Source organism: Artibeus jamaicensis, unplaced genomic scaffold, assembly GCF_021234435.1.
Source record: "Artibeus jamaicensis isolate MK-2021 breed Jamaican fruit bat unplaced genomic scaffold, CSHL_Jam_final contig_3214, whole genome shotgun sequence".
NCBI lineage: Eukaryota > Metazoa > Chordata > Mammalia > Chiroptera > Phyllostomidae > Artibeus > Artibeus jamaicensis.
Genome location: NW_026521760.1, coordinates 504,013 through 526,079, shown reverse-complemented (window position 1 = coordinate 526,079; position 22,067 = coordinate 504,013). Strand labels below are relative to the sequence as shown.

The window sequence follows — 22,067 nt, the reverse complement described above, 5'->3', positions numbered from 1 at the left end:
CAACAAAACAAACAAGCAAGCAGAAAAAAAACAAAGACACTGAAATAGAGAACAAGGGGACAGTGACCAGAGGGGAGAGGGAAGGGAATTTAAGGGGAAAAAGGGGGAGGGATTTGGAGGAACAAATAGGAAGGACACAGGGATGAGGACTAAGGGGGGTGGAAATGGGAGGGAGGTGGGGAGCATGCGTGGGAGGGGGGCTGGGATGGGAGAAATAGACAAAAAACTGTACTTGAAAAATAACTAAATAAAAATTTTTTTAAAAAGGATCAAGCATGTGCGAGGTGCTTTGCTAAGACTGATAGTCTTAGGAGAACCACTTTATCTTTTTCTGGGCCTGTTTCAGAATTGTGAGTTAGAGATGACAATGCCTATTCCATCTACTTCTTGAACTGTTTCAAGAATCAAAAATGATGACTAAGGGAAAAAACTTGCAAATGGCAAAAGAAATGAAATGTTTTTTTATAGAAAACACTATAATATCCCAGAGATAAAAATTATTAGATCATAGTGATGGAGCTTTGGAATGTTCCCTGCTCAGAGAGCTCTTCCCTAAAATAGAACAAAGAAGAAAATTATAGCCCTGGCCAGGTTGCTCAGTTGTTTGGACTCTCATCCCGTAGCCCAGAAGGTTGCAGGTTTGATCTCCAGTCGGGGCATGTACAGGAGGCAACCAACCAGTCAGTGTTTCTCTCGAATTGATGTCTCTCTCTCTCTCTAGTCAATAAACATATCCTCAGGTGAGGATTATTTTTTAAGAAAGGAAACCGTAGAAGACTATGCCAGATAGCCTTGTAAGAATTCATTAAATGTGTGACCTACCCCCTTGTAGAGAGTTTATGTGCTTTGGCATGATAGGAGTTCAGTGTTTTCCAACACTTAGGATGAAACTCCACCCTCTTTCCTTTCACTTTTTTAGTCCTTGTCTGTTCTGCAAGACTACTTGAAATAATGAAAACAAGCCTGGGTCAGTAAATCGAAGGGACCATTGTCTTGAGCATGGGTGTTGGAAGAAGGTGTGGTAGGGTGACCTTTGCATCCCTCAGCATCCACTTCCTCCTTCCCTCCTGCTGTAGCCTCATTTGGAATCAACTCCAAAACTAGATATTTTGCAAATATCCCTCCCAAGAAAAACACCTCAGCTAAACTGAAGTGTTGTCCATAAAAATAGCACTCGTTATAGATGAAGCCGCAGTGCTTTTTGCCTCCATTATTTCACCAAACACTACTTTAAAGTTTGGAAGTAGGACAGTGGTACAGTTCCCTCCTCATTCCTGTTATACTACAAATTAGTACAACTGGGTTTTTTTTGTAAGCCAGTTTAAATTAATATGATAAAGTTGTTGATGTTAAGTATTTGTTTACAACAAAAAGCGATTTTTAATCCTGTCAGTACAGAAGGAATGTTAAGGACTATATTTTTGTAGTACATGTATAATTATAAAATCTACTCCCAACCAAAAGACTAAGCATAAATGCTAAGTCAGCCTCATCAGGAGAGGGGAAAAGTGACCAAAGGCAGATGCTTCTTACCTTGGGCTCCAGGACTGTAAAGGCTGAGTAGGCAAGGATGAACCTGGAGGAGGTTATAATGAGGGAAATAAGCCAGCCACAGGAAGGAAAATACTCCGTGGCCTCACATACATGTGGAATCTAAAAAAGTCAAACACTTAGGAGCAGAGAGTAGGCTGGTGACTACTAGCAGCAAGGGAGGTGGGGAAAATGGAGGATGTTGGGCAGAGTGCAGACTTGCAGTTATGCAGGTTACTTATGTAAATCTGGAGACCTGATGGTCAGCATGATGAACACTAGAGATTTGCTAAGAAATAGATCTTAGTTTTCCTCACCATACACATACACACACAAAAGGTGTCTATGTGAGAAGATAGCTTGACTATAGTCAAGCTAGTTAATTAGCTTGACTATAGTGATCATTTCACTTTATATATGTGCATTACATCATGTTTTATACCTTAAGTGAATAGTTATTTTATTTTATTTTTTTATTTTATTTTATTTTATTTTTTATCCTCACATGAGGACATGCTTTAGAGAGAGGGGAAGGAAGGAGAGAAACAACCGGCTGCCCCCCACATGTCGAGACCTGAGACCTGCAACCCAGGCACGTGCTCCAACTGGGAACTGAACCTGAAATCCTTCGGTACAGGAGGACATTTCACACTGAGCCATACTGGCCAGGGCTGTATAGTTTTTATTAAAAAAAAAAAAAAAAAGAGGCTGAATGGGCAAATGTAATTTCCTGACATACATACCCCTAGCTTCTGAAAGTCTCCAGCCAAGCCAGATGTACAGTTCTACGTACCAGTCAGGAACCCTTGCCTGTTGCCATTCAGCTCTGTGTGCCACTGTGGGAAACAGCCTGGTGCATTGTAGTTGTTCTAGTCTGAGGAGACAACACCCGCCATATGAAGACCAATGTCTAAGGCACGGGTGATTTACAACTCAAACAAAATAAAATTGAATGAAAACCTAAACTCAACCAGGGCAGCAAGCATCTCCAAATGCTGTACCTCCAAATGCCCTGCATAGGAATGCTTACTACCTACTTTCTCTTTAAACATAATATACAAAACTCTAATCTGTGGCCTAAAGGCACTTCTGTATTAAAAGTTCCCAACCTTTTGGATTTCACAAAAAAAGACAATTCACAACCACAAAAACCTGTCAGGTCATTATTTCAGAGTAAAAGACCTTTAAATTGAAAACCTTTAACTTTAAGAAACACTTGCTCATAGTGACCATTTTTCTCTTTTTACCTCAGACCTAGAGAAACTCTAGTTACGTGACCCCTCCCAGTCTGCTGCTGGCCAGGGGCTTCTGTCCCAGTTCTTGTTGGGATGAGGCTCAGGCATGACTCTGTTGGTACCTCTAGCCCAGCAGGCCCTGTTCTGCTGGGGTGTCTACCAGCAAGATCTCCCAGGACTGAGAACATACTCCAGCATGTTTTGAATTTAGGTAGGGCTTTCTTAGTGAGCTGCTGCTGTTGCCAACACTTGGCTAGTGTTCATCGCAACTGAAGAACTGGGGTGGGGGGCAAATCGGGGCACTGAGGAGACGGATAGAGTAAGGATTAGAACAGTGAGAGACATTGGGTTTCTAAACTTTAGAAACTTATGTCAGAATAGGAAGTTACATTTGATAAGATAGAATTTCAGACAGTGTGAATAATAGATAATGGCTATATGCCTTTCTCATAGTTCTTTCTTTATATAAGCAAGTATTCTTACATCATTTTATTTTATTATACTCGGTGACATGGCCAACATATTTTTAGCTTGTTTTGTCATGTTTTCTATATATCTTGGGGGGGAGCGGGTAGTAGGTGTAAAAATTTCACATGTGCACATACACATATCAAACTTACGGTATCAGACCTTTACAATCCTACACAGGCACTTTGTCATTCCTGAGAACATTTGAATATACTTTAACTATAGAGTGCTTATTTTCTATCCTATTTTTATGAGAGATCAAAACCTAAACATGTGCCTAAATAAAAACAGAAATTTCAGAATTGTATAAATGTTAAGTTATATAAGTTATATTTTGCTTTAAATATTTAAGTTAAAGGTGACCTGGATAAAATCCATTTTGTCCAGCTTTTTAAAGTCAATGATAAAGAGTTAGAAAATGATTAATCACCTGCACATTGTAATGTCCCATCACTTTTATTAATACTAGAAATATCCTATAAGACATAGTTTTACATATGTGAAGTGTAAGTGAACAGTATTAAGAGTGACATATCACCTGGGTAATAGCTGACTTTCATCAGATTTGGAGGTACTACTAGGATGAATAATAATTAAAATATATGCCTAACCGCTGCCTGTCTGTCGGTAGTGCTAATTGCTGTCATTGAAAAGACTGAATTGTTTAAGAACGAGAGAGAGTAAGAGAAAGTCATTCTTCATTGAAGCTATCTCCCTGTATCATTGGGAGCCTATTTTTAGTACCTATAGAAGTCATGATTTTTGAATTTATTAGGGACTGTGATGAATGATAAAACAAATCACCCATTTACATATCTTGACACTGCTTTGGAGAATGCTTATTTCTTACAAGCGAGTGTCGCATTGTATATAAAAGCTGGCTAATTGTGTGCTAATCTTCCGCATTATCTAGAACTCTCTGATGTGGTATTCTATCAATAGTAATATTAATTTTACTTTTTTCAAATGTATGAAATATCTTCTAAAACCCTATTTTCTTTTATAATTTCTGCTCTCTTACATTGTATAATTTTGCATTCAGCTGCTAATTAAGATTAGGAATGTAAGTTAAGAATACATATTCACTTTAAACCATGAAGCTTTTGTAATACATGAAAATACTAATACTTTATCCATTTTAAATGTAAAAAGAGAGAAAGCATTTAAGAACATTACTAGATGTTGTGTTTGTTTTCATGGGTTTTTTTTCCACACAGTTCAATAGTTTCATTGATCTACTGTTTCTTACAAAAATCTGCCATGCTTTGTGAACTTCACTTTCTAATCTCATACAGCCACCCTTCCTTTATGTTATTCCTGCTCTCCCTGGTCTCAGAACAGTAGGGTTGCCTTGACAAATCTATTCAAAAGCCATCCTCGGCCTTTATTGGTGGGGACTGGGGCCTTTGAAATTCTCTCCTCACTGCAACACAGCTGACATCTTCTTCCAGACAGAATGAATTAAGGAAACACAATAAGACACTTGATCTACCAGTCAAGGATCTTTCCACAGTGAGGACGGATTCCATGGTGCACAACCAGGGCAGCAAGAATCTAAAAATACACAATACCTGGTTGTTTACCAGAATAGCAATCAGCGATTTTTCCAACATGATTGATAGGATGATTTCTTTTAAATAAAATCTGTCTGGAAATTCATTGTGTGTGTGTGTGTGTGTGTGTGTGTGTGTGTGTGTGTTGGAAATTTGTTTTAAGCTATATATGCGGTTAATCAAATTTTTTAAGCCAGACTTCAAATACAGACTTAAAATGTATGGAAGGGATATAGATTATTTTAATTTCATTTGTCTGACATGTAAATCATTATTATCTTAGAGGTTAATTTTAACATTGAAGTCTGTGTCCTCAGACACACAGCTACAACTCACCAGGTCATGCTTCTTATGAACTGTTTAATACAACCTTCATTGAAACAAGTTGAAGTAAAAATTTAAAAAATAATATAATTAATGGGCCAGATTTTGAGTGGTAAATACAAAATTATTTCTTCTAGTATTACAAAGACAAAGAATTTATTTAAAAAATATAGCTACTTTTTCATGTGTTCAAAATAATAATTCATTTCTATCTGCAAGTTAATAATGGACACCCCTTTCAATTTCTCTTAATTATAATCTTGGCCTTCTCTTAGAACTGTATTACATCAGGTTCACAGGCCATGTGTCTTCTTAATACCAGTGCAGAGGATTTGCTGAATTGTAGAAGATAAACTTTCTTCCGCTCTCATGTTGGTCATGACTAATGACTGACTGTTTAAATAAGAAAACTTTTTATATTCTATGAGAAATAAATGGATTATACTTTCAGTGGTTGATTATGTAGGATAAATTAATCACTACAGCCTGAAAAGTTGGTCTTAGTTTAAATTATGTTTCAACAGAAAATTGTCTCTGTCACATTGCAGAACTGTTGTAACTGGGTCTCTAGCTCAGAACCGTTAGACACATCGGTGGAGTCCATGCTGCCTGACTGTCCCCGAGTCTCAGCAGGTATGTGTTTGATGCAATGTATGTTTTTTTTTAAGTGAAAAAATATGCTAATGAAATGTGGAATTCTATTTTGCAAATTAAGCATGATGTTCTGCCTTCAATCTAATGAGTTATTGGTAACATACGGCGTGGGTCTGATCCACTACCAGAAATCTGTTAAGTATCCGAAAATGCTTACCAACAAGCTTAGTAAAGATGAGTAAGAGACACAGTCTGAGAGTAGTGTAGACCATTCCTACTGAAACTTTGGGAGACAAGACATCCATAAATTAAAAGTTGATTGTAAGACAAGGACTGGGCCACCATACAGGACCTCAGAGGATTTGTCTCTGATTGAGCACCAACTCAGTGACACACAAACAGTCAAGGCTGTGAATTCAGAAAAAAGGGACTGCTGTGGTGATGTGGAGACTTTCAAAAAGTTTTTCATGCAGAAGATTCTGGCTGGACTTTGTGTGTCAGGATTTGGATTGTAGGAAGGCATGCAGGATGGCATTTTAGGCAAGAGAAACAGAGCAGTGTAAGAAGTAAGTGCTAGAATGGATCTGAAGATGTTCACAGGATACTAAGGAAAAACTGGCCTGCCTATTGACAGGAAAGAGCCAGGCTGGGGGTGACCACCTCAGGTGGGCTTCAGACAGTGTAAGGACAGCTGGCATTGACTTCCGGCCTCCAGGTTTTGTAATTTTATCTCTAATCTTTAGATAAGAGGAAAGAGTGACATTTTCCATTGCTTTCTGGTTTTGCTTTCACCATTGCCAATCGATTTTGATGGTAAACACAAATTGAGCAGTGATACCTGCTTATGGATACAGAAGAGGGATGGGCTTGCTTTGGCCATAGTTGCCAGAGAATAAGATGTTTGTCAAGCAATCAATATATAATCTTGTTTTATGAAAGTTCCTGTTTAAAGATACCTTATTTAATATATATTGTTGCTTCACTAACAATGAACTCACAATCAACAGCACTGTCACTCCAAATGAAGCATGTCTAACACACCCGTTTTCTCCATCACAGTCTCCCTGTGATTAGACATACTAGACAACACTTCAGCCCCAGATATACTTGAAGAGCATTTGAAATGGTGAAATCACCACAAAAGCACAAAAATATGAAAAATATGGAAGAAATAGCCTGTGAGAAGGACACTTGTTTATAGTATGAGATGTGAACAAGAAGGCAAAGCATGGCCTTATTTCCTTAGGAATGTGCATGCTGAGCAACTCAAATGTTTCACCACTGTATGTGTGCATTTCTGTAAAGGACCACAAAAGCACCATGAGTATTGGTTTGTGGAGTTACGAATACATCTTAGTATGTAGGTGAATTCACAAATACAGTAATCTACAAATAATGAAGACTGAGTACATATAGTAAAGGATTTATAACAAGTATTTGACCAGAGCTGCTTAAGCAGTCATTGTTAGAATGTCGACTTTGCATCAATGCTGGAGCTTGAGTCTATACATCAGACAGTCGTTAAAGGGAGATGGATGTAAAGTGGCAGAGAACAAGAATGAGCTAGAACCCGTAGCATGAGCTGGAGCCCATGAGGATGGAATTAATAAACCCATGTCAGTTCCTGTAGATTCTGTCTTTGCTGGTGTGGGTGTCCCGTACAAGCCAGCGCCCTTTGTCATGGAGCTAACCATGTACGTGCCTGGCCTAGGAGTCAGAAATGCAGAAGGAGGAGAATCCAGGGGAGGGTGGATCAGACACAGTCCTGGTCACTGCCTCGTGCCAGCAGGTGGGCCAGCAGATAAACAGCAACATATGTGAGCTCAAAATGCCTGCTACTTCACTGTAACCCCAGATTTCCCACAGAAAGCTCCCTTGCATACCATCCTAACCAGAAATGTACAGTTTGAAAAGAAATTCTGGGAAATGTGGTTCAGCCTAGTCCAACTGACATTACAGAGCCTGCACAGTTCACTCCTTATCAGTTTGGGGCTCTTATACATAAAGACATTAACAAAGTCATATTTTCACCTAACATGATTTAACATAATACCGCTATCCCATGTACAACTAACTCTTCCTCCTGAAAAGGATATAAAGCCATTTTATTGTCCTTGGCTGATGTTCATTCTTCTCACCTTTGGTATCCTATAATTTAAATACTGAGAGATAAAGCTAATTGCTCCTGACATATTTCACATGACATGATAAGGAAATTAGAAGAAAACAAAAATATGTAGTATATGGATATTCCTATCCAAATAAGGAAGAAATGCCCCTATTACCTTTCTCATTTTTTTTAACTGGTCATGAAGTTGCAGCTGGTATTTATAATTACCTTCACTCTGTATTTTCTTTGCTCTCAGCAAGTACCTCACCTAGTCATGGTTGCTTGCCTGGTTGGATGACCCCATACCTTCATTCCTGAAGGGCCTGGCTGTTAGCAATCCTGCCTGAGTTGGTTTAGAGTTTTCTATTGACCTTAATCACAAGGACTACTGACACGTACCCTAGATGATTCCCTGCATTGTAGAGACATACTCCTCTTGCCCCTCATTTTGTAGTAGCAACTCAGTTTTCCCTTAGTAATCGGGATTAATGGCCCTAGCTAATATAGTAACACTCTCCATTCCTTGTTAATTTGGTGTATAAGGAGCTCAATATGGCAAGATGGCAGTCTCAGCTTCCAGTTGAATGGAATCGTTGTGTCACCTGAAGGAAGCATTCCTTCCTATGGAACTATTAATAAGACCTTTAGACCAGCACCACCTAAAGTCATGGGAATGGGAAGTGGCAGTTTTGCTAGGAGATTACTAAAGGTAATAAGAAAAGCCAGTCCCATTTCCCCCCTCTTATTTCCCAGATCTGGGAGAAACAGGACAGTATATTGAATGCTGCTTTACAGCACATGCCACATCCCAGAGGATGCTGTCTCGGCCCCACAAGTTGTTATCAGGCACTATAACTGAATCTTCAAAAAATTCTTTCACCCTTCCATCAAACCAGCTGCATGAGGATAATAATCCAATGGGAACACAGCAAGACCAGTGGATGTTGGCAGACCTTAAGCTCTCTCTTGTCCTCTCACTTACTCTCTCTGATGGAAGCCAGCTGCCCTGTTGTGAGCTGCCCCAGGGAGAGGTCCATGTGGCATCAATATTAGATGGTGTCAAATGAAAAGAGTGAGGGCCGGCACCCCAGCATTTTCCATACCAACTTACCAAAACTGAACAAACAGCTTTGAACCAAAGTCAGTGATTTCCCTCAAAGAATCCTTTTAAAAAAATGTTAACAAGGGGTATGACATGATAAAAATGAGCTTTTAAAGAAGATTAATTTAGTAAAGGGGTAAAAGAGAGGAGCAGGAAGCCAAAAACAATAGACTCAGTAGGCTGTGATGATAAAGCAAGCGTGTGGCGTTGATGGCATGTACTGGAGAGGTGGCCATGAGAGCGGGGAGACTGGAGAGCTGTAGCAAATAGGACTCGACCCCCTTGATGATAAATAGGTTAGACGTGGAGGCTAAAAGAAAAGGAGGAGACAATGGTAAGTTCCAATAAAAAGTAACTGAAATAATGCAAATATTATCACCAGAAGAATAGAGGAACAGGAAAGGGAAATCAATGAAGAAGAAGCAATGAAATTGTTTTATGGCCTACTTGATTGAAGTGATAGCAGTTCTGGTGATGGTAGGAAATTCAAATGGAAATAACCAAAGGTTGTTGAAGTACCTTGGAAGTACCTGAAATTTGCTGATGATAATCTGTTTTCTTTAATTTAAAATGTTAATATTTTTTGAGGATTTCAACCTGTTTACTGACCATAAGTTAATAATGACTATCCAGACTAGACACTTAATTTACTGAAGTCTTTCTTTCAGCTTTAAAAATTATAAAGTTGCTGTTGTAATATGCTGTTTGCTTTTGACTAGAAGTTCATGGTCAGAGCAGTAAAATAACCTATAAAAATACATGCTCATTTAATACTGTATTTTCTCTATTACTACTAAATAAAACAAAAATAGATCTGATGCTCATAACTTAATTTTATAAATGTTATTTACCTATGAATATGTATTTTTATGACATACACAATGACATTTTTAAAATGTACTTAAAACATTGCTGATAATTATTTTCAGTACAGCCATATATTTTTACTTTTCTTTTGAAAGCAACTGTAATACCTGACAGTGCCACACTTGAGAGTGCACAGTGTTGTACCTTAGGCTTAAAATGAAGCCAGACTTTCCAGTGATAGCATAAGTGAATGGTGGAATTCTGAGGGATCTCAAGGATGTGTCCAGTGCCTGGTTCCCCCATTTCTTCCTATTGATAGTGTTTCTTTCTGGTAGCATCAGCCCACTAAAACAGTTATTCAGAGAATTACATAGTAGTATCTAGTTTATAGCATAGCCCATGTTGTGATTGTTTGTATGTTTGTTGTGAAACAGCGACAGCAAATACCTGCCTTACTTAACTGTAGAAATGTTATGAAGATTTTTTTAATGTCTGGAGGGTTATTTTGAGTTTATCAGAAGGGAGGCACTATAAAAATATGGTACTAGCTATTTTCATTAGTCATTTTAGAATTAAAGGCTATAATTTCTTTCAAGACTTTTATTGATAATTTAATTCAATAGGAGTGAAAAGTCATTGCTAAAAATATTCTCCCTTCCATTTCTATATCTAATTTAATTTTTAAACAACAAATATTCATGTTGTCCTGTGTTTTCTGTGACATTGATAGGGTCACAAAATATTCAGAGACCAGAGTCATAGGAGGGTAGAAAATGGAGTGAAGAAATCAAAAGAAATACTAACAGTGGAAAGAAAAATATTCAGTAGAACAAAGAAATCTGGACATAGTAAAGCTAAAAGAGGCATTGGGGTAGCAATAACGATGAAATTAGAATGATTGTGTTTAGCCACTCCCTCAAAGTAGGTAATATAATTTTTGGCTGTGTATGAGGAGGCATTCCCCAGGGTGAATGAAAGGAAAACAAACATAAATGTTTGAAAACAGACAAGGTTGCAGAGCATTGATACCTTCTGACTTCTTACAAGTCGGGACTCAGCTTACTTTAGCTGGAGTGTGACTGACAGGTTGTACTTTGCCAGGCTGGTTCTAAGGGCAGCTGCTAAGGCTCCTATACTTTCAGTCCCCTCCAACTGTGCTCCTTACATGCCTCTCTGGGTTTGTACATTCAGTGTGCATGCATTTGCTCAGCAAGTATTTACTGTGGACCAGAAGCTGCTCCAGGGGCCAGGGACATAGCAGTGAGTTACAGTATATAAAGGTCCCACACAGAGCTTACATTCTAATAGCAGAGACAGTCATTAAACAAGAGAAATAAGACAGTACAGAGCATGGCAGTATATAGTATATAGTATATAGCATGGTATTTGGTAGGAGAAACATAAAGCAGGAAGAGAGGATATGAAGTATATGTTTGTGGAGGATTTGAATTTTTAGGGAGGTGGCCAGGGAAAACCTCCGAGAAGATGACTTTTCCAGGACATGCTTTCTAGTCCTGATCTTCTGCCACTTCCCACAGATAAAAACATTTGCCTATCCGACTTGAGGAATCCCTCTCCTGTACTTCATGGTTTCTATTCAGCTCTGAAATCATTGCTGTTATTCCCTTCCAGCAGTCTCTTGTTATGGGTCCTTGGAAAGCTGACCAACATGTCAGACCAACTTTACCAGTCCTCTAAGGTTTACGGTAACTATAAACCATAGTTACCAGGAAGATGTTAAGGTTATTCTTATCCGAGTTTCCCTTAAGCAACACACATGGAACAGTGTGACATCTGGGGCACTCTGGGGTTCACAGACAAGATTTCCTATGTCCAAGGGTGAATGGATGGAGCCCCTCGTAGCTGACCTGAAGGGCGAGGTAATCAACATTTTGATACACCTGTGATCACCAGGCACACAGGATGGAAAGCCCTGCCTCACACCTTCCATTTTTCACCCACTGTTACCTGAACCTGGACTTACTAAAACCATGTAGTTATGTGCCTCGTGCCTATCAACATATTCCCTCGCAGAACTTGGGTTATTCTCATTTTTCCTCGCTCTTGTCATGGCTTTAGACAGGCTTTTCTCTATTATTTCAGCTTACCTAGAACACTTGATGTACATCTGGACACCTCACAATTAGAACAATAACAGGATCCATGTTTAAAAAGAAAAAGGGGGGAAAGAGCCTTAGTAGATCTCTTAAGATGTAAAAATTAAACTTGAAAACTCAGTATATTTGGATGATCCTGTCTTGGTTCTGAATATCGGAGCAGGGGCTGCTGATGACGTTTTCCTAAATTGTGAAGCCTCATTTCCCCACCAGAAAAGAAAGTGGAAAATTAGTAATTTCTAGGTGAACTTGAATTGTGGAAAACCTGCTAATGTAACCCTAAGTTAGTCCAGATGACTGTTTACATTGACTACGCACTTACTGAATATTTGCTAAATATTCATTTCACTTTATTGCTAAAAATATGCCTTGAAAATGACACTAAGGGGTTATATCTTTTCTTTGTTAGTGAATAATCACTTCCTTCTAAAGATAGCAATGAAAAATTAGCAGTAATTGCTTCTAGAATGTGGTGTCATTCAGAATGTGTAGACAAGTTGAGTTGTCTAATATGTTTTTAGACACAGCTCAAATTAATTAGGTAATTGAAAAATGTATACTTTGCTTATAAACAGACCTTAAAATTCAAGGTCTATTAGCATTTATGATACTGTACCACTATTTAACTACCCATACTGCACACAAGAATTGCTGCATTCCTTTTTTCATTCAAAGGCTATATATTGCAATCCTTGAAATGATGCTTTCATTAACTAAATAGTACTACTCAGTCCGTTTTTGTTCTTTACTGGAAAATTGGCCTTGTAGCTGTTATTCATCAGTTAGCTTCCCTAATCATTGTTCTATGCTACCTAATAATTATTAGTTGATTTAAGGAATAAGTATTCTAAAAGTTGACTACCATAGATGATTGTTTTTTCAATGAATCATTCATTATAATGGATTAGAATCAGGAATTCTAGGGGAAAAAAACCATTTAAAGAATTATTAAAAATAACCTATCTAAATACAGGGGCTGGCAAAAGTAGGTCTGCAGCTGTGAGTATGCAAAACAGTTCATTTTTATATTATTATTTATTGTATTATTTTCCATAGGAAAACCTGTATACCTACTTTTGCCCGCCCCTGTATATGGTATTTTGGTAGAGCACCAATATTTGCCCTGATTATGTGTACTTAATCAGGTCCAATGTTATCATGTGATTTTGACTCTGTTTTCCAATAATCACAGTGAATATAAGCAGTCTTATGCCATAAATTTCACTTTATAAATTAAAAATAGCCACTATGTTTTTTACAGCTTTCTGAACCAATTTGTGAAAATCCTTTCAAGAATTTGGCAGTAAAGGTGGCAGTCTCCTTTCACTGAGCTAGCTCTTCCCTTTAAAGATAAAAAATTGTAAGACTAAAAAAAATAATAATAATAAAAAAATTGTAAGACTAATTATTTTGGGGATGTTTTTGGATAAATAATGAAATAATATGAATTTGTGTTTGTACTTGAAAAGTATGTCATGAGCTAATTTGGAAGAGCTATTACTTTCACTGTCCCCATCACAGTGCTGTGTGGCTTTCATGCTGTCTTCCTAAGTGTCGGAAAAGTCAGTCAGGGGCCACTGCTACCTTCATCCTTTTTACCATAAGTACTCATCTTTCCCATGACCATCTGTATGTCACTTGTCCTCTCTTTCTCCTTTTCTGTTCAAATATTGTCTGGGTCACTGCTCTTGGTGGCTCTCTCTGTGTCTGTATATTTCTCTCTTTCTCTCTGTCTCTGGCACACACATACACACACCCAGGTTAGTCTCTGTGTATGACTCATAGTTTTTGTTTTCTGTGTCTTCCTGACTTCAATCTCCCCACTTAAGGATTCCTCATCCTATACTCTCTGGAATCATATCTTCCCCAGCACACATTCTCTGCCTGCACCTGCCTGACCTGTGTGGCTTGCCTGGGTCCACCGACCTTTTCGTCTCTTTGACTATGTGACAGCCGCAGAGTCTCTGCTCTTTCCACACATTCCGTGTCTGCTCCCACCTACACTCTCCCCGCCAGCTCTGTCTTGTCATTGACAGATATCAAGTCACCAGCAGTAAATCTGTCTGCTGGCAAAAATACCCCAAAACATACCTCTTCAGAGAAATTCCATTGCTTTCTAGAAGTGATTCAAAACATCTAAAGTAAATACTTTGGTACGAAGTGAAAATTCAAAATGAACATTGGGCACCATAGATAGGCCAAATATGTTCTATTTATAAAATCTCAAGATGTTCCAAGTTGATAATCAGCTCTTTAGAAGCGGGGTATATTTTATAAAATTTTTGTTTCATCATATTCTCAAAATATAGTTTTACTTTAAAGGCAAATAGTTCTATTTAATGATAAGTTTTGAGAGATCATTTGTTTAATCGGTGACTTCAGCTTTTAGTTATTAAAATTGACTGAACTGCCATATCATGTCCAGTTACTCTTTGAGCGTTGGTGCTAGTGTTCCTGCCCACACTGCCTGCTACATCCCCTTCAGCCGTACATCGCGTACCCCAAGTATTCAGTGTGTTACACCAATAAATGAAGAAATCATATACCAGCTGGTTTGAATAATCTCATGGCACGGTCCTTGACAGAATTCAGGTATATTACATGGTTTCATAATTTCTAAAATACTATAGAAGTTACTTGTTGAAAATTTGGGCAAAGACACATAAACGTCATTTTAAGCTTTGTGTAGCAATGATTTCTATGAGTGAGACTTTTGCAAGAAACCCTAAATTAAAAATTTTTAATAAGCTTCTAAGATCAATATTGGCTTAGAGATTCTTTTATTTTTAACTAATGTTTCGGATGTTTTTCTTTAAAAGGCAACATGTTTTGGGGGGGATTTTTACTTTTACTTTCTTTTGATAAATTGTATTTAAAGAAATTTAGAGTCTTCTTTCCACTTTTAATTTATGTGGAAAAGTAGCCATACCTTTCCTGCTTAGTTCCCCCAAGGGAATGTGATTAAATTTAAAGTAGGACATTGTTAACTTTAGGCCACAAATACAAGTGATCCAACATAAGCAATGTGTGGGAAGCTATTTGTGGAACTGGATGATATGCAGCTTGACCTTTACAGTAAAAAGTATAGTCCTTCATAACCATTGCAACAAATATTTCTATAGCAATTCTCTTATGTAGGAATAATCCCTCAGTATTAATCTGGTTTTGCTTTTCTTTAGAAACAATCTCAAGCATACAAAATCAACATAGACAGTGAAGCTTAATTTTATAAAATCAAATTTTAATTACTTTTACCAATTAATTAATTAAATGAGTTTGTTTCCCTTAAAATTGGAGCCTAATTTTATGCCTTACCCCAAACCTAAGTTATCCTTGGTTCTCTTGAGGAAAGAAACTGACTGTAAATATTTATTACTTAATTCCAGAAAGATTTATTGAGTACTTAATAATATACTAGGCACTGGTCTAGAGGTATAAAGATTACTAGACATGACTCTTACCCCTTCAAGGAGCTCATGGATTCCTAGAAGAAACTTTTCTGTTTATTGCAAAGCTTATCTTTGTTCCTAATTAGAGGATGATCATTGAAATAGGTAGAGTGGGAAGGAAGGGTAAGGACCTACCAACTCCCTCAGGACCCAAGAATAACTCATAGTTCACTGACACGCTCCTCTATTAAATGGTACCTCATTGTGCTCTAAGATTTAGTGCCTTTTCTGACAGTATCCACTTTTCTTCCATATTGTTATGAAATCCTGACATTTTACTTTAAATATATGTTCCAAATGAGTATGTTCCTTTTCATTTCAAACTCTTTTAGGTAGTAAGTCAGTAGCTCTTCATAAGAAGAGCTTTAGATTTATCATGACTATGGGAAATTTGTATTCTACCAAATAGGTGGAGAATTAATTCTATAAAATGGCCAGATGAACATCTATAATCATACTGTCTATAAAATATAGATAACACTAGAACCATCTCATTGAGTTATGGTCCGAATTAAGTGACATAATCTCTATAGGACTATTAAAATAGTACCTGCATAAAATTAGAACTCAAAATACAGATGATCCTAGCTTTGCGTGGTTCCAATATATACAAGTTTCAGTCACCATAACAGTTTCTTAATAATACCAACTTCCCACCCCCCAAAAAGTTCAAATTTCAGTTACCACAATGTAAGTGAATGATTGCATTAACCATAAATTCCTGTCTAAATAACAGATGCTCGTTATGATCAGTGGTCAGTTGGACCATTTCTTTGAAAATCTGTCACTGACTTATCACTGTACATCTGATATTCAGTTCATACATAGGTAGCACTATCTTCCATTTTACAAAAATGCATAATCAAAAGAGAGACTTGGCCAACAAAGATAAAAGTGCAGGAAAGAAATGAAATCCTGGAATTGAAATTGGAAAGTGTCTGTGACCAAAAAAATGAAGATGCCCCTAAGGAAGTGAAGTTAGAAAAATGAAACTTTACATCAGGTGAACTCTGAGATATCTCATGACATTGGAAGTGCAAAAGAAAAAATGTTGGAAACTGATCCAGACTGAGGAGTATGCCAGTTTGCCAAGGCATAGGAAAGATTTGCTTGAACCATATAATAAGTTACATGACAAGAAAGCGAGCACTGTTCAAACTACTCTGAATAAGTTTTTACAAAGAGATAAAGTATCTTAATTTGAACAAACTGACAGTGACCAGAGTAGGGAGGTAACAGGGGAAAGAAGGGGAAGGATCAGGTCACAGAACATGTATAAAGGACCCATGGACAAGGACAATGAGTGGGGGGATTGAATGTGGGAGGTGGGAGTAGGTAGGGCAGGGGAGAGCAATAGGGAGAAAATGGGGACAACTGTAATTGAACAACAATAAAACAAACTATCATAATTCTCAATGTTTCTAAGTTTTAAATTACAGTGTGCAAAATACAGTTATTTTACCCTTTTTTTAAAATTTTCTCTTCATTTTTAGCTGACAGTAACAGGATTTTTATATTCTGACAAAAAAATTTAAAACTATAGTTTTTTCCATAGATTACTATTATTACTTTAGGTGGTTTCAGCCTGTAGAGTCATTTTTATAGTCCCACGTTACCATGCAAAACAATTGCACAATAGTGTTTTTATCCAGCCAGTTGAGTACTATACATACATAGTTTTACAGAAATTGTTCGTTACTTTTAAGCCCTGATTATAGTCGTATCTCATTATACGGTGACTCTCAGAGTCTCCCAGAATATCTTCTACAGAAGTACAGTATTTAAACTTCTCAACTTTTTTTTCAGCATCCTACCTTATTTCTTTATTCTCCAAAACCAACTTAAATTCAATGCTGACTCTTTCCCTCTCTTCTTCCTGCTGTTGTCCTGTCCTTCCCTACTGTCTCCTTGGATGCCTGTCAGTCCTTTAATATGCCTTCCTTTCCGAATAACGCCTGCGCTAGAGCATATCCTGTGTGAAACTTCTTTAAACGTATTGGCTTCTTCCTTATCCATGTTTCTGTCAATCTTAAAAGACACATGTCCTTCATGAATTTAAATTATTACAAGAAATTCTATGTAAGCAAAATGTCAAATTCTAGCTGGAAGTTGACCCAAGTTACCACTTGCCAGTGATACCATGATAGACAACAACAACAACAAAAAATTAATGCTATACATTTTCACTATATGCCTTTTTGTATTTCTTGAACCATGTGAATGTATAGTCAAATATTCAGAAACATGAGTAAAACTTATATCGAATAAATAATAATAACTGAAATCTTGCTTTCAGTTTTCCATTCACAACTGGTTTAATATAATGGCTTTCTAGAGTTCTGAGATTTTCAGAAGATGAAAACTTCATCGGCCTGATAAAGAGCATGCTACTGGAGCTGCCGTGGACTCTAGACAAGTCCATGTAGATTTAGGCACAAGTGTTGCTCAAGAGTGGCTTATCACCTTCTTGGATGTCTTTAAGATCTAGGAATCATTGTAATGTGACTTTGAAAGAGAAGTCAGTTTTGTAAGCTGACTTGTTTCCTCATTTGTGAAAGCCAAGGGCTTTGACAGGTTTAAAATGCTAAAAGGAGTTTTTTAATCTATATGTACAAATAAAATTATTGTACTGGAACTTGTAATTTTAAGTCTGATGTTGCCTCTTGAATTTTCCATGGTCATTGCTGCTTTTCATGTTACTGAATATGTGTTCATTTTTAACAAAAAAGATACTAGTATCTGTTTCGCTTGCTTCAGTTCATATTTTCTTTTTTTTTTAACTTTTTTATTGATTATGCCATTACATTTGCTCTATTCCCCCCCTCCATTCCCCTCCACCCTGCATACCCCTCCCCCACCATTTTCCCCTTTAGTTCATGAACACGTGTCTCAAATTCTTTAGATTATGTATTTCCCCTACTATTCTTACCCTCCCCCCATCTATTTTTTATCTACTGTCTATGCTACTTATTTTCTGTACCTTCTCCCCGCTTCCCCTCCTCCCACTCCCCTGTTGCTAACCCTCCATGAGATCTTCATTTCTATGGTTCTGCTCCTGATTTAGCTGTCTGTCCTCTTAGTTTGCTTTTGTTTTAGGTGTGGTTCTTAATAACTGTGAGTTTGCTGTCCTTTCACTGTTCATCTTTTTTATCTTCTTTTTCTTAGGGAAGTCCCTTTAACATTTCATATAATAAGGGCTTGGTGATGATGAACTCCTTGAATTTGGTCTTACCTGAGAAGCACTTTATCTGTCCTTCCATTCTAAATGAAAACTTTGCTGGGTAGAGCAATCTTGGTTGTAGATCTTTGGTTTTCATGACTTGGAATACCTCTTTCCAGCCCCTTCTTGCCTGTAAGTTCTCTTTTGAGAAATCAGCTGACAGTCTGATGGGAACTCCTTTGTAGGTGACTGTCCCCTTAGCTCTTGCTGCTTCTAGGATTCTCTCCTTCATTTTAATCTTGGCTAATGTAATGATGATGTGCCTTGGTGTGTTCCTTCTTGGGTCCAACTTCTTTGGGACTCTCTGAGCTTCCTGGATTTCTTGGAAGTCTATTTCCTTTGCCAGCTTGGGGAAATTCTCCTTTATTATTTGTTCAAATAAGTTTTCCACTCATGGCTGTGCCTTTCCCCCTTCTGGTACCCCTATAATTTGGATGTTGGAACATTTAAAGATGTCCTGGAGGTTCCTAAGCTTCTCCTCATTTTTCTGAATTCTTATTTCTTCATTCTTTTCTGTTTGATCATTTTTTTCTTCCTTCTGATCCACTCCCTTGATTTGAGTCCCAATTTTCTTTCCATTACTATTGATTTCCTTTGTATTACCATTCATTTCAATTAGTTTAGCTTCCATATGTTTCTCTAATTTGTGACTAAAATCAACCAGTTCTGTAAGGATCCTGATAACCAGTGTTTCGAACTGTGCATCTGAAAGACTGGCTATTTCTTCATCGCTTAGATCTATCGGTTCTGGGGCTCTCATTTTTGGTCTATTCGTGCTGTTAAGTAAGTGGAGCGAAGCCTTAGTTGTTTCCCAGGACGGGGCGACCCAGGTCGCTGGTTTGTGACGCTGTGTGTGGGGGAGTGGTCAGAGAGGGAGCAATGGCGGTCCTCTCCGCTAGCCCAGCCCAGCCCGTCCAGTCACACCACAATCCTCAGGCTTGTTTATCCGATCGGAATTGTGCAAGGCTGCTGTCCCGCGCAGGCTTCCCTTCTCACTGGTTTCTCCGCACGTAAATGCTCAACCAACGGACCCACAGCGCCTCTTCCCTGTGAGCTCCCATAGCTAGCTAGCTGGTGATCAGCGCCTTAGGCTGCTTGCGCGCACCGCGCACCACCCGGGAATTTTTTCTTGCTAACCTGCTCAGCTGCTGGCTTCGCTCCTCGTACCAGTCCAGCTGAGTATCTAGTTGTCCTTTGGACTCCGTATTGTTGATTTTCCATTTGGCTTGGTTGTGACTGCTGTTAAAAATAGTTGTTCTTAGATTTGGTTGTGCACAGATGCAAGGTGGTTCCTCCACCTACGTCTCTATCTTGGCGGAAGTCCCCAGTTCATATTTTCTTAAAGAGATTCCAGGGAAATTCACAGAGGCCCAAAATCAATTAATTGGAATCTAGTTAACAAAAATTAATTCTCATAGCCTGAGTTATCTCCTATAAACAGAAATTCCAGTGTACTTCTCAGTTACCTCTGAACTCACGCTATGTCTTTAATTACTGCTTTCATTGGGCATAAGCTTTCACTGCTGTTAAGTGTATTTTCCTGTGCAGTATAATGGAAAATTTTTCATGTTCAACAGTTGGTATATCTCCTGCCCTACAGTGTATACAGAGTATAAATTTGAATGTAAAAGAGGTGAATGCACCCTGACAAATCAGTGCCAAGGACATCCTTAAAGCTTTTCTTTTGTAACAAGTGCAAACTTAGCTTAGAAGTTTGTTTTAGTCCTGTTTGGAATAACAAGAACCTTTAAACTCTATTCAGTCTCTGACTATACCTGACTTACCACCCGACTTCAACTCAGCCCTACTCAGCTCAACTGCTCTTCCTACCTTATACAGATAGTTAAAATTCTTTAAGGCTTCTGATAAAGACTGTAGGGTTTTTATACTTAACATTATTTCATAGCACCAGAAGTTCATAGCTCATGAATATCACAGACCTACAAAATAAAATGGAAGGGTTTCCCTTTATATACTCTACATCTTTGTAGTCTGACTATGTGGTTGTGTCATATTTGGGTCATGAGCTTTTATTTTAAAGCAGCAGTCATATCACAGCAGAGTCATTTTATAAAATGACAAAAAGAATAACAACAAAAGTATTTTGAAAAGTCCTTTGTGGTCTTAATCTGAAATTAAGACAATGAAGGAAATTCTCCATGAGCAGACATGACTACATTCTAATTTTTCTCTATATTTTTAAGAGGAAAAGCATCTCATTATCATCATTTCGTCATTGTTCCTGTCCTTTGTGATCACCTGTGCAGAATAGTGCTATTATTATTTATCTCATGATTTATCTCATAGAGTACAAAATGATTCTATATAGTGACTACACTGATTTGATTAACTCTTTTTCTATGGTACCATAACTTTCATATTCTTATTGTGTGTACGTTACCATCAGGTATCAGTTTTTCTTAGATGCATAACATGTTTGATGTCTCACTTTGTCTTATACAGTTTTCTACTTAAAAATACGTACAAATGATTGATAGTCTAATTACTTCACTGTCTTTGGGGTAGTTTCAGTGAATTAAATTGTTGTAATATGTGGTGTTTATGCTGTCACTGAGAGGTAGTAAGTGTCTTGTCTTGCTGTATATGCAGCTGCCGCAGTTTTACAGAATTGCTAACTTTTGCTTCTTAGACTTAGAGAGGGACCCCCAAGTGCCTGGTCTCTGGGGCTTGTCTCCTGCCTTTGCCTTTTGTTAAGATACACACCTGCCTTTTGAGTGACAGTGCCTTTACGCCCTGATGCCTGGTCAGTGCTGAGATACTAGGACCTCTACAGTGTGGGGAAAGTGTCAAATTAGCACCATCTACTCTGCCTTGCCCTCTCTGTCTTTTACACCATTCTTAGATCTGGTCTGCTCCTTTGAGTTAATCACATTTAAAAAGTTAGGCTCTTTTGTTGTTGTTTTTGTTGTTGTTGTTGTCTTTATTGTGTGTTTTGTTTTTATTGTGTTTGGAGACTACGAGGGAAATGAAACTTCTCATGTATTCTTATACAAAGCCTAGTCCTCTGTCTGGAGCTTGAGTAGCTCTGGGAGAGATGCATTTGGGGAAATGAGGAAGCAAGGATTACCTTCCAAGCCAATGAGATAATTGATCAGCATGATGCAGTAAGTCAAAGCCAAATCTCTCTCACATCCAGGTGTTTTATGCACTTACTGTGCTAAGAGCATGGAGGATAGCCTGTGCATTAGCACATTTTTTTTATGATGAGAGAAGGCCCTGCCTTCATTTTTTTAAATTTTTAATCTATTTTATTGATTATGCCATTACAGTTGTCCCATTTCCCCCTTCATTCCCCTCCACCCTGCACACCCCCTCCCCGCCATTACCCCACTTTAGCTCATGTCCATGTGTCACAAGTTCTTTAGCTTCTACATTTTCCATACTATTCTTGCCCTCCTCCCTGTCTATTTTCTACCTACCACCTATGCTACTTATTTTCTGTACCTTCTCCCCCCTTCTCCTCCTCCCATTCCCCTGTTGCTAAACTTCATGTGATCTCCATTTCTATGGCTCCGCTTCTGATCTAGCTGTCCACTT

The 22,067-nt window shown here is 37.9% G+C and overlaps 1 protein-coding gene across 3 annotated transcripts in view; it reads left to right on the top strand.

The window, feature by feature from the left end:
- The window catches only part of FAM172A (family with sequence similarity 172 member A), a 412,801-nt gene that overhangs the window by 255,882 nt on the left and 134,852 nt on the right, over window positions 1-22,067 (top strand). For 2 of the 3 annotated variants that reach the window (XM_053663579.1, XM_037164133.2), the window contains one exon: window positions 5,659-5,743. In XM_053663579.1, the coding sequence (XP_053519554.1) occupies window positions 5,659-5,743 (85 nt within the window). Of the gene's footprint in view, window positions 1-5,658; window positions 5,744-13,101; window positions 13,191-22,067 lie in introns of those variants that run through there. The other variant, XM_053663580.1, reaches the window with a different exon arrangement.